We start from the raw sequence: 12,772 nt of genomic DNA on the forward strand, positions 1-12,772 counted from the left end.
ATGTCAAGACAGCACGGTAAACCAAACAACGTCCTACGGCCAGTGGACACCGGCCAATGTAACACAACAAAGGCGGCCAACGAACACGTTATGGAGACCACCAAACACCACTCAGGTGGCACGCAACCCAATGCCAAGAGCCACCAGTGCACAGACCCACATAGTGAACCCACAGGAGGCATGTCGCCGTTGTGGAGGACACGACCACTGGGCACGAGGATGCAGAAACCAAAGAGTACTGTTCTGCTGGGTGTGCGGCAAAGTTGGCATCAGGAGCGTAGAGTGCTGCCGAAGGTCGGGAAATGGGCAGCGATCCCAGTCGCAGAGAGGCGCACAGGGGTCGCGAAGTGCCTCCTCTCCAAACTAACTGGCAATTTGATCGAGGAAGAGCAGCAGTTATCCGCGTACGTTGAAATCGGAGGCGCCGCATTCAAGGCCACAATTGACACGGGAGTAACGTCAAGTTTCATCAACGAGGAGCTAGCGGATAGACTGGCTGACAAAGGAAGGATCACAAGGACAAGACGGCAAGTTAGGTTGGCGGACGGCAGATGCAGCAGAATAAGCTCACAGCTCGAGATCACGGTGAAGTTTGGAAACAAACAATTGGAGATGAATCTGCTAATACTTCCAGGAGTAGTGGATGAACTAGTGCTGGGGTGGAATTTCCTCACGGGAGTCGGGGCGGAAATAAAATGTGCCGGGCATGAATTGCGAATACCGGCACGAAAACGGCATAATGGATGTCTGGAAGAAAGGCTGTCGGTGGCGGTAGATTCACACGTAAGTGATGAAGAGGACATTGAAAAATTCCTCGACGAACAGTTAGCAAAATTCAGCACTATGTCATGAACATCTACAGTGGCCGAGCACCAAATCACCATGAAAGACGACAAGCCAATCAAACAGAGGTATTATCCTAAGAACCCAAGAGTCCAAGGAGAGATCAACGCAAAGGTGGACGAGTTGTTACAAATGGGCTTCATAGAACATTCAAGAAGTCCATACAGCTCGCCCATTGTAATGGTGAAAAAGAAGACGGGCAAGTGGAGGCTATGCGTTGATTTCAGACAGATAAACGCGAAGTCCATAAAAGATGCCTACCCGATGCCGCGGATTAATTATATCCTGGACCAACTCAGAGAGGCGAAATACATAAGCAGTCTAGACCTGAAGTCCTGGCAAGTCCCTTTGGAGATAAATAGTCGGCAATATACGGCGTTCACAGTACCTGGCAAAGGCTTATTCCAATGGAAAGTAATGCCTTTCGGACTACATTCTGCATCGGCCACGTTCCAAAGGGCTCTAGATCAGGTAATCGGCCCGGAGATGTCACCATACGCGTTTGCATACCAAGATGATATCATTGTGATCAGACGCACGCTGAAAGAACACGTGGAAAATCTAAAGGAAGTGTTCAGGCGCCTCAAGGAAGCAAACTTAAGAATAAACGCCGATAAATGCAAATTCTTCAAGCAAGAGTTTCTCTACCTAGGACACCGCGTTACTAGCGAAGGGATAGGCATAGATCCCGAGAAGGCAGCGGACATAGCCGAACTAGAGCCACCGTCGACAGTACGCGAACTACGGCAATACCTAGGCGTAGCTTCATGGTATCGACGATTTGTGCCAGATGTTGCGCTAACAGTAAAACCACTGAATGATCTTCTACGCAAAGGCACAAAGTGGATATGGACGCCGGAACACCAACAGGCCTTCGAAGAGGTAAAAGCACGACTGGTAGCCGATCCACTGCTGGCGTGTCCAGATTCCGGGAAAAAGTTCATTCTTCAGACAGACGCCAGCGACTACGGATTAGGTGCAATAAGAAGAACTATATCACGCCTGGCAGCCCGGTACTACTGGCCAGGGATGCACAGGGACGCCAGGACCCAAGTGTGAAGTTTGCCTGAAATACAAGCCCAATCAGCTGCAGGCTGCAGGGAAAATGCTCACTCAGGTACCAGAGGAACCATGGGCAACAGTATGTGCGGACCAAGCCAGACATTACAATCTGAGGAGAAGGCAGTGGACACCAGAGGTAGGTATTTTTTTATTTTTTTTATTTATACTTTCTTCTTATTTATTTATTCTATTACTTAAGAGACTAACAATAAGTTTTCAAATCTTAATCTATGTTACGTCAATTTATGTTATTGAAGAGGGATATGAAATCATTCCGCTGTAGACGGGAATGATAGCTTAGCCGGTTGAGTTGTCTGGCTAGCAGGTTTGGGTGATTATCTGGCTTCATATTTAATTTTTCTCGAAACAATTACTTCTTTTACGGGATTTATATCCAGGTCTCTCTGGATGTTTGCGTTGCGGATGTACCAGGGGGCTCCAGTTGTTGTTCGTAGGGTCTTTGATTGTACTGTTTGAATAATTTATATATTGCTGCTGCTTGCGTTTCCCCAGACCTCGGAACCGTAGGTCCAGATCGGCTTTAAGCACGAGTTATACAGTAGTACTTTATATTCGAGTGGAAGGGGGGAGCAGTAGTTCATGAGCCAGTGAAGGCTGCTGGCCTTTAGTTTTAAATGGGTCTTCTTTGCTTCTATATGCTTTCTCCAGGTAAGCCTCCTGTCTAAGTGTATGCCGAGATAGGTGACTTCGTCTGCTTGTGGAACCGGCTTGTTGTTTAGCGCCAGTGGTGGGCATTTCGACAAGTTTAGTGTAAACGTAATGTGCTTACACTTTTGCTCGTTGACTTTGATACGCCAGTCTGCGAGCCATTTTTCTACAGCTACCAGGAAGAACACTTTTAAATGGGCTGTAGCTGTTTTTGGGCATTTCGAGCGGCTGACAATAGCAGTGTCGTCAGCAAAGGTTGAGATGAGGGTCTGGCGGCTTGTTGGAATGTCTGCCGTGTAAAGGATGTACAAGATTGGACCAAGCACACTTCCTTGGGGTACTCCAGCTTCGATGTTACGGATGGTTGAAGTAATGGTTTTACATCTCACGGTGAAAACTCTGTTTCTGAGGTATGACTCAAGCAACTTGTGAGTGTTTTCCGGTAGGAGGGTTTTGATTTTGTATACCAGACCGTCGATCCAGACGCGATCAAATGCTTGTGATACGTCCAGAAATAAGGCACTGCAATATTGCTTGTGTTCGAAAGCCGTGCGAATTTCAGATGTTAAGCGGTTTACCTGTTCGATAGTTCCATGCTTTTCCCTAAAACCGAATTGGTGCAGAGGGATCGTTCTGTTGTTTTGAAGATGTGTTACTAGATGAACAAGAAGCAGTTTTTCAAATAGCTTTGATAGACATGGGAGCAGACTGATGGGCCGGTACGAGGAAGGCTGGGATTTGTCTTTTCCTGGCTTCGGGATCATTGTAATGACAGACTTTTTCCATTGGTCAGGAAAGTAGCCCCATTTGAGTTAAATATAAATGCGATGCATCTGACTGCGCATGCAGGTAATTCAATTATCATTTTTGGAGAAATAAAATCATGACCAGGAGCTTTCTTTGGGTTTATATGTTTTTTAAAAGCCTTAAGAATTGTGCTGGTTTCAAGGGTAACTGGGGAGGACGGCGACGCTAGCGAGACATTCGGTAGAATTGGATGGCGGGTGAGGCTTGAAGACGTTTTCCAAGTGATGGGCAAAAGTGTTAGCTCTTTCTTCGTCACTGCGCGCCCAGGCACCTGTTTGTGATCGAATTGGCCAATCGGGATCTATTGGTGGTTGCATGTTTGGGTGAGCTCTCCATAGTGGGAATTTATTACCCGTCGGGGATAGTTTCGCAATGTAGGCTCGTTGGGCCTAGAGAGGGCCTTCGACAATTTTCGAGATGCTTCATTAAGTCTTTTCTTAGTAGCTGGGGACCGATGAGTCTGCCAATCTCTGCGGAGTCTACGTTTTTCAAGTAGGAGAGACTCGATCTGGATACTTGAGCGTCCAGTTCTTAGCGGGTTTGTGGATGAGGGTTCTGGCGTAGAATGTTTGGCGGCGGAGGACATTACGTCCGTGAAGTGTTTAAGCGACTTATCAATGTCAGATTCAGAGGAAATTTCAGGATCAGTTCAGTTCGATGTGTGCACTTACATATTTTTTGTACGGCTGTTCAGATAGACAGAGGAGAACTGGCGAGTGGTCCGATGTAAGCTCTTCTAAGGTTTTTACTTTTGTCAGCCTGTGCGAAACTCTTCCAATAACAGCGAAATCGATAGTGTCAGGTTGTTTATTTGGATCTGTGGGCCAGTATGTAGGCCTAGCTGGTGAGACAAAGTCAAGCGTATTACCAGGAGTGATGATAGCGTTGTATAATTGGCGGCCTTTGGGGTTGATAAGACGAGATCCCCAGTGGGGATGCTTTGCGTTATAATCACCGGCAGCTATAAAGCAGCGCCCTAGTGAGTTGTAGAAATTCATAAACTCATTTTCTGCAATACTGAAGCGTGGTTATACGTAGGGATGTGGCCTGCAGGTAGTTAGTAGCGAATGTCTCCAAGGGATGATGTTTTATGCGTTGTTTTATGAGGTACCGACCTCCGTGTGCTTTACCGTCCGGGTGGTTGGTCGCGTGGAATATATATCCGATGATATGGAAGTAGTTTTTATTAGTTAGATGGGTTTCAGAAAGTAGCATGATATCGATATTGTGGCTGTTTAGGAACTGTAGGAGTTCGTTTTTGTGCCGGGAAACGCCGTTTGCGTTCCAGAAGCATATTCTTAAGGAGTCCATTTATACAGACTTTAGTTTGATCAGCAGTTCCATTAGAAGGCTCTGGTTTCACAGTAGTTCTTGAAGGGAACTTTGAATCGTCATCATGACGTTTGCAAGAGTAGCTAGTGTAGATTCTAGACCCCTAAGTGTTTGTGGGGGAAGAGTTTGGTTTTGCTGCGTAGAAGGTTGAGTTGTTGTTTGGCCATTTTGGCTTAAGAGCGGAAAACCATTTAGATTTCATATGGGTGGCTGTGGACGCAATGCTGCAGGTTGGGCGGTAGATGTTTGTGAGATTCCAGGGTAGCGGAGTGCGTTGGCAAAGGAGACACCAGGAGTGGTTGTTGATGGGGTGAAGATGTTTGGTTGGGCAGAGTGTTGAGCGGCGAGTGGATTACTGCGTCTCTGATTTAGCCGGCTCTTGAGTTCTTTGTAGACGGGACAGCCCCGGTAGTTGGCAGTATGATTTCCCCCAAAGTTACTGCATTTTTTCAGAGTAGGGTCTTCTTTGTTTCCCAGGCATGCTTCAATGCAATGCAAATCTCCACAGGCGACCCAAACTGGACGCAGGGTGCAGTAGGTTCTTGTATGCCCGAACTCCTGGCAGTTTGTACACTGTACGGGGCCGTTCCGCTTATGCGGTTCCTCTACGGTGATTCTTCGGTAAAGGAGATATTGCAGATTGTAAATAGGATGCACTGCATTTTTCTTTAGAGGTTTCGTCTCTGGGGCCAGCTCAATCTTAAACAGTGGTTGAGGAATTTTATCCCTGTTTACTATGTTCACGATGTGCTTCACGTCGAAGCCTTTTTCCGTGAGGCCTTCAGCTATTTCTGCTACCGCAACAGTCGATTCTATACCTTTAAATACAACTTGTAGGCCTTTCTTACTTTTTAGTTGGTAAGTGTAGTAATTTATAAGCTCATTGTCGGGATATCTTGTTACAGAACGGAAGTTGTCTTCGTTGTTAACCTGGAGTTTTGCTTCTAATATGTTTCCTCTTTTTAGGGTGTTGATATAGAAGTGATTAGGCCCGATTACTTGTTTAAGCTTATTGATTTCCTAATATATATTGGCGGTGGCTTTACAGCTTTCATGACTTGAGGCGCCTGACCCTTGTCTTCTTCGGTCTCGCCAAGTATGGCAAATCTGTTTTCGGATGTTCGTGAGTTGCCTAAAGTTTTCGCTACTTTTGGCAAATTTGAGTTTACGTTTTTTTGTGGACTAAGCTTTCTTTTTATTTTTATTTTTTTATTTTTCTTTTATATCGATCCCCGTCTGTACGAGAGTATTATTCGTAAGAGGGTCAGTAGAGCTGGGTTTTGCTTGTGGTGTTGAGATAGGCCACTGGGTAGCCGCAGACGTTAAAGTTGTTGTTGTCGTTGACGTTGCTGTAGTAAGAGAGGGTACAGTGCTGGTGGGCGCACAAGCCAATGTAGTCGGTGCATCGATGAGAGAGAGAGGTGACGGGCATTGTGAACTCCACGACTGAGTAACGGCAGCGCAGCTTGAGCATAAAATCGCTGGTGACAGTGAGCGGGCTCTTTCGGTAGCGGTCAGTGACGTTGATTTTGTTGTTGCCTCCGATGAGTCAATTGAAATGTAAGCATTGTTCCGTGCAGAAGACAGCCGCCGTTCGTCTAGTTGTATTTGTTGCCGATCGCGACTTGGCTTCGTGGCTTTACCGGTTGCACTTGTTAATATTTTATTTGCGTTCGACATTTTAAATTGTTTTTGATTAACTAGATCTGTTTTAAATTTAGTTTTAATCACAAGGAGATGTTGACCTTGGGTTATGGCATTGCTGCCGGCGTCTTTTCGCTATTTTTCCTATTTTTGGTGGTCACTTTGTAGATTTTTGGAAGTCTTTCGGCAGGGCGAGCAAAAAGACACGTCTACGCGGTTCGGTGGTTCGGTGGTTTGTTGTTGGCAGCATAGCGTGGGCCAAAAAACACCACCTATCCAAAGCAGCCGAAGGGTTTGCTGCGAAACTAGCCCCGAGGTACGATGGTCCTTACCAGGTTGTAGATTTCGTCTCGCCGGTAATCTGCAAAATACGCCACACACATTCGAAGAAAGAGCGGACTGTTCACATTGGCGAGCTTACGCAGCAACAAACAGAAACGGCAGAAGAGCAGACGGTGGACACATCGGAGGACTAGGACAAGGATTGCACATTGATACAGACTGCGAGGCAACAGGATTAGGCGTCAGGCCGAAGCAAGAGTCATCCATACGCCACGCAGAAAGGATAATCACAAGGATATGACACAGAATATAAATGGAAAACGATGCTAGGGACCCAGACTACGAGGCACACGGATTCAGCATCAGGCATACGCCCAAGTCATCCATCAATACGCCGCGTAGATAAGGTGTAACAAAAAAAATTAGGGGACCCAAACAACGAGGCAGTCGGATTCAACGTCGAGCATACGCCCGAGTCATCCGCCTATACGCCGCGTAAATAGGGTACCTAAGGAAATGAAAGGTTGCATAAAAAAACCCAACGAGGCAGTCGGATTCAACGTCGAGCATACGCCCGAGTCACCCGCCTATACGCCGAATAAATAGGGTACATAAGAAAAGGAAAGATCGCATAAAACCCCAACAAGGCAGACGGATTCAGCGTCGGGCATACGCCCGAGTCATCCGCCTATACGCCGCATGGAATAGGTTTACAATAGGAGCAGCGACTGCAAATCCTTTTAACTTTTACGGATTAGCTGCCGAAGAAAGGGGAGAGACGGCACAGCAGAGCTGCACCGTAGGTCCAGATGCAATGCGAGTAATTAAAAAAATAATAATAATAATAGTAATAATACATATGTAAGATAACAAAAACATAAAATATATAAACAAAAAAAGGAAACCCTGGCACAGGGAACACAGAAAACACGGGCACATCAAACATAACAACGCGCACAATACAAACAAATAAATGACACAAAATAACACAAGCGGCATCGGTCCTCCCGTATACAACATCGAGGCCCTACGGCCAAGGGCGACTGAAGGGCGAAAGGCTAAAAGAGAGAGTAAAAAGTGAGAAGGGTGAAAGTGGAGAAAGAAAGAAAAACTTACCATTGAAACTTTCTTGTCATGTCGCTCATATAAAGGGATGGGGGCGCTTCGATTTATAAGCGGTCGATTGGCACTAGACGATAGTGTCGATCGATGGGCACAGAACACTGGAGATGACGGCACATGAAGGGTCACACTAAAAACTATCGCCACCACCGAATGGCAACGCTGCACTATTTCAAATCATCGAGATCGGCTGGAAAACCGATCGGGAAAGCAGTAGTGTGACCAAACAACGAAGGAAAGGAGATGGTTAGAACGCGAAGCATATGGGGGAAACGTCTTGGGCGGGACATTCAAAGGAGATGCGAAGGAGAACACGAGACGTCTATGGGGAAACATCTTGGGCGGGAAAAGGAATGGAGCATCGGCGCTGTGGAACTCAAATACGAGATGTGAGCGTCGAGGGAACCATTTGGAGGAGCAAGAAGACTCGAAGGCTACAAGGATTTACAAGGAAGACAGCCGGAGAGAAGGAAGTCAAGTCTATGGGGGAAACATCTCGGGCGGGAAGAGGAATGGAACATCGGCGCTGTGGAACTCAGGTACGAGCTGTGAGCGTCGAGGGAACCATTTGAAGGAGCAAGAGGACTCGAAGGCTACAATGATTTACAAGGAAGACAGCCGGAGAGAAGAAAATCAAGTCTATGGGGGAAACATCTTGGGGCGGGAACTACATAGAACGAGAAGGAGCGACGTCGAGGAAAGGAGGATCAACATCAGCGATCCAGAACAGCGGATCCAAGGAGAACTCCAAAATAACAGCCGGAGAAGAGGTGCAAGTCTCATTTCGTTCCCGAAGAAAGGGGAGAATGTGAGGAGTTAAATAACTCCTCACAAATAAATGAGAGTTTGGAGGAATTCAGCTGGTGAGAGTTTGGAGGAATTCCGCTGGTGAGAGTTTTGAGAATACAGCTGGTGAGAGTTTGGAGAGAAACAAGAAGAGAATTTGGAGAGAAACAAGAAGAGAGTTTGGAGAGTACGGCTGGAGAGAGTTTGGAGAGAACGTGTAACGGTAGAAGGCGGCGGACTTTGGACCGAGTATGGTGCCGAGCGCAAAACCGAAAAAGGAGAAGCCGAGAACTAACGGTATACGCCGGCCTATATAAGCGGGCCGAGCGCAGGAAGCGGGATCAGTCGATCACAAGGAGTCAATCCAGCAAGATCAGTAGACAAGCAGAAAATCAGTGAATAAAACAAGTCAAGTCAACATCAGGAGGAAGCAGAGCCGCGCCGAGTCAACAGCTAAGAGGCGAGGGCGGAAGCGTTCGTCTTGAACCTAGCGTCCTGCCACAGGGATTGCATTGGCGGCCTTCCGGCGTATGCTTGAACCGTCAGGTAAAAACTGTGTAGGCGTCTGGTGTGACCGGCCGGGACAGATCCAGGGACAGAAGGCTGTGGCTGCGAAAGGCGTACGCTTTGAGAGCCCAGTGCCTGTTCACCCTAGACTGGGAACGGTGACGCATCCCTAGACCCTCAGAAGCCCCGAGGCCAAAGACAGCGGAGGCGTTACGGAACAGCGAGCAGCGAACAGCGAGGCAGCGGAGAGCGACGGTGGAGCGACCACAATTCTTCAAGGGAGGCGTTGAGATACCCATCTGTCACCATTAGTCCCAGGCCGAGGGACAAGTCGGCGAATAAAAATCTTTGTAAATATCCCAACCTTCTGTGCGTTCTCACTAGACAATCGGGCGGTCACGTTTATATAAATTTGGTGGGACGAACAACACACATCTTCTGAGCTAGCCGCACGATACTCGTAGCGAGCAGACCATAAAAATCAGTTCGTTACAGCATATGGCTTTAAAAAGCTCGTTTGGGACAGTTATCTTGAAATATGATAGGGATCCTAAGGAAACTTCAATATTTTCACCTTAACACTAATACTATCGGCTTTAGTTTTGTCTTGTATAGAAGACAAAAGATCAGAATATGTTTCATGAAGGGAAAGCCGAGACCTAGATATTTGTTTGTTCATCGGAAATACTGAAAGAGATTTTGTTGTAGCCGAAATTGTTTCTGCAGAACCAAATTAGGCTGGTTTTCCGGACTCAGTAATCCCTTGAGGCGCATTATGAGGGTCAGCCCTAATTAACAGGCTGTCCTTTTTGCCTTAATAGACCGAATTAATATTCATCAATTTACTTATTCGGACTGCACCAAGAAAACGACATTGAAATTTTTAAGCGAGCATTAATAAATAGTGCAAAATCCGCACGCGTTTAACTTTATATTTAGTGGGGAGACAAACAGAGCGAGTGAAAGAGAGCGCAATGTACTTAAAAATTAGGAAAAAACACACCAAAAACAGCACTAATATATAAAGAGTTCACTCGCGAGGCGAACCGAATTTAAATGTGTATTTAAATAGGTGACCGACTGTGAAAAAGTTTTGACAAAGCCCATCGATCGGACAAAACGAAACACTTTCAAATTCGAAGCGCAGAAAAAAAACGACCGTTTACTTTGAAAGTCAAGAATAAGTAAAAGTCAATGACGGTTTGCGAAAATATATGTATATATGAGTTATAAATTTCCGTTCAATCCTTTTTATTGGATAATTATTTGAACTTTTTTAACAACAAAATCAATTCCGTTACAAACAGATTTAAGCTGCGTAGCTTAAATTTTGTTATCTATGCCTAGTTATACCCGTTACTCGTAGAGTAAAAGGGTATATTGTATTCGTGCAAAAGTATGTAACAGCTAGAAGGAAGCGTTTCCAACCCTATAAAGTATATATATTCTTGTTCAGGATCACTAGCCGAGTCGATCTAGCCATGTCTGTCTGTTTTGTCTGTCTGTCCGTCTGTCTGTCCGTCTGTTCCGTCCGTCTGTCTGTCCGTCCGTATGAACGCTGAGATCTCGGAAACTATAAAAGCTAGAAGATTGGCATTTTGAATGTAGATTTTAGAAGTTCCTACGCAGCGCAAGTTTGTATCAAAATAGTGCCACGCCCCCTTTAACGCCCACAAACGCTTATATACGATTTTAAAAATTTAAATATTTCGGAAAAGTAAAAATGCAGTTTTATTGTGTTTATCAATACCTATCGAAATGTGGAATAAATTTTTCAAATCGGACCATTCCTTAAAAAGTTATGCGTGGTCAAAGTTTCTATCTCCATATCCCTCGCACTCCCTTTACCTGAGTAACGGGTATCTGATAGTCGGGGCACCCGACTATAGCGTTCTCTCTTGTTTTAATGATAAATTGTGGTGATTTCCTTATGCGTTATAAAGATGTATTCGATAGGTTGGTATTTCAACTTAGCGCTAATCTTCCCCAATATTCTTCGCCCCTTGAAAGAACCTCGGGTAATTTCAACAACATTCAACCGGCGAGGGACGATTTTATGAATGAACCCACGCTTCGATTTCTGCCAACAATGTGAGCAGTTCTTCATAGGTGAGATGAGCTTCCTTCACAAGGAGGACAGATTTTGACCGCGGCCTTCCAATGAGGGAAGTATGAAGCGGAACTCGAAGCCCTCGCAGGCAATGCAATATTCCAACAAGCTGATGCTCTCCGGACTTAACACTGCGCGTTTGAACTCCATCTCGGAACTCCACCTATAAAGTTTGTCGCATTATCACATACAATGTGTTTGAATAGTCCTAGGTGTGCGATAAATATTTGGATAAAAGATTAAATTCAGTTACAAGCTCTATGTGGATTGATTTAAAGGCAAAGCGGACAAAAATTGGCGTATAAAACAAAAATTGTAGTGAAAAAAATTTGTGATAAAAGGCTTCAATAGTAGTTTTCAAACAGACGTCATTTACACTGACTTTAGTAAAGCATTTGACTCTGTAAATCACTTACTTCTCATTCAAAAACTTGACCTTTTAGGTTTTCCAGTTGATCTGCTTAAATGGATTTCAAGTTATCTAAATGGCAGGTCACAAAGGGTCCTTTTTAAAAATTCAATATCTGAAATTCTCCGTGTTACCTCCGGTGTCCCACAAGGGAGCCATCTGGGTCCGTTACCTTTTAGATTATTTATTAACGATCTTCCTTCAATTATAAGTCATTCTCGCGTACTTATGTACGCAGATGATGTTAAGTTGTGCCTGCAGTATAAGGACATTTCCTGCCATTTAGACTTGCAATCCGATCTAGATAATTTTCAAAACTGGTGCCGAGATAATTTACTAAATTTAAACGGTTCCAAGTGCAAGCTGATGACTTTTTATCGGGCCAATCCGATATACGCGACTTACACGTTAAGTGGCAGCTCTTTGGATAGAATAACTCTTGTAAACGATCTTGGCGTTCTCTTGCACCCTAAACTAAAATTTTCTAATCACATTTCGTCCATGGTTAATAAAGCCAGAGGATTAATTTACCATCCCTAGCCAACCGTAGAACGATGCTTGGTACTATCTTTATTTATAACCTTATACATGGTGATATTGACTGCCCCGACTTGTTAAGTCGGATAAACTTGTCTGTGCCAAGTAGATTAACTAGAAATTATTTTCCCCTAATTTTAAATCATTGTAGATCTAACTATGCCTTGCATGAGCCTTTCAGAGTATTATGTTCTGACTATAATAGACTTTTTCCTGTAATATCAAATCTTGACTCTCTGCCGCTCCTAAAACGATTGATACTTGCTTCATTGACACAAGATTGATCTAACTATTACTTTTTTCCCCGGAACCTTTACCTTTATTTTCCTATCTCGCGTCTATCTTATCGCGAATTGTGCCGTACGATACACGGCTGCGCCCCTCGGTCAGTTGGGCGGGTAAGTGGGCCGTGGGACCCCGCGCGCAAAAAAAAAAAAAAAAAGAAAAAACAATGTGTACGTGAGCGTACTACTCTCCGAGCTATGTCGTTAGATCGTAGTAGCACCTTTGAACCGGCGTGCAAGATCAGTAAAAAAAAACTTGACGAACAGTTTCATAAATCGGTGATTTTTTCTTTGAGTAACAAATCTTTTTCTTTGCTGTATGCTGATTGCTGAATGTGCGCTACTATAAAACGTGCAAAACTACTACTACCTATGTGG

At 44.9% G+C, this 12,772-nt stretch overlaps 2 protein-coding genes across 2 annotated transcripts in view; both read left to right on the top strand.

The window, feature by feature from the left end:
• Window positions 1-12,772, top strand: part of LOC108037698 — a 277,475-nt gene that overhangs the window by 74,438 nt on the left and 190,265 nt on the right. The window lies entirely within an intron of this gene.
• LOC123037624 lies at window positions 213-1,126 on the top strand. Its single transcript, XM_044459276.1, has 2 exons — window positions 213-294; window positions 436-1,126. Exons 1-2 carry the CDS (start codon window positions 220-222, stop codon window positions 850-852), a joined length of 492 nt encoding a protein of 163 aa, XP_044315211.1. The 5' UTR covers window positions 213-219; the 3' UTR covers window positions 853-1,126.

Source organism: Drosophila rhopaloa, unplaced genomic scaffold (genome assembly GCF_018152115.1).
Source record: "Drosophila rhopaloa isolate 14029-0021.01 unplaced genomic scaffold, ASM1815211v1 contig_188, whole genome shotgun sequence".
Classification (NCBI taxonomy): Eukaryota; Metazoa; Arthropoda; class Insecta; order Diptera; family Drosophilidae; genus Drosophila; species Drosophila rhopaloa.

Coding starts and splice junctions, on each gene's coding strand:
- LOC123037624 (XM_044459276.1), top strand. CDS start 220: ATGCAGAAACCAAAGAGTACTGTTCTGCTGGGTGTGCGGCAAAGTTGG. Junction 295..435: donor AGCGTAGAGTGCTGCCGAAG/GTCGGGAAATGG, acceptor GCCGCATTCAAG/GCCACAATTGACACGGGAGT.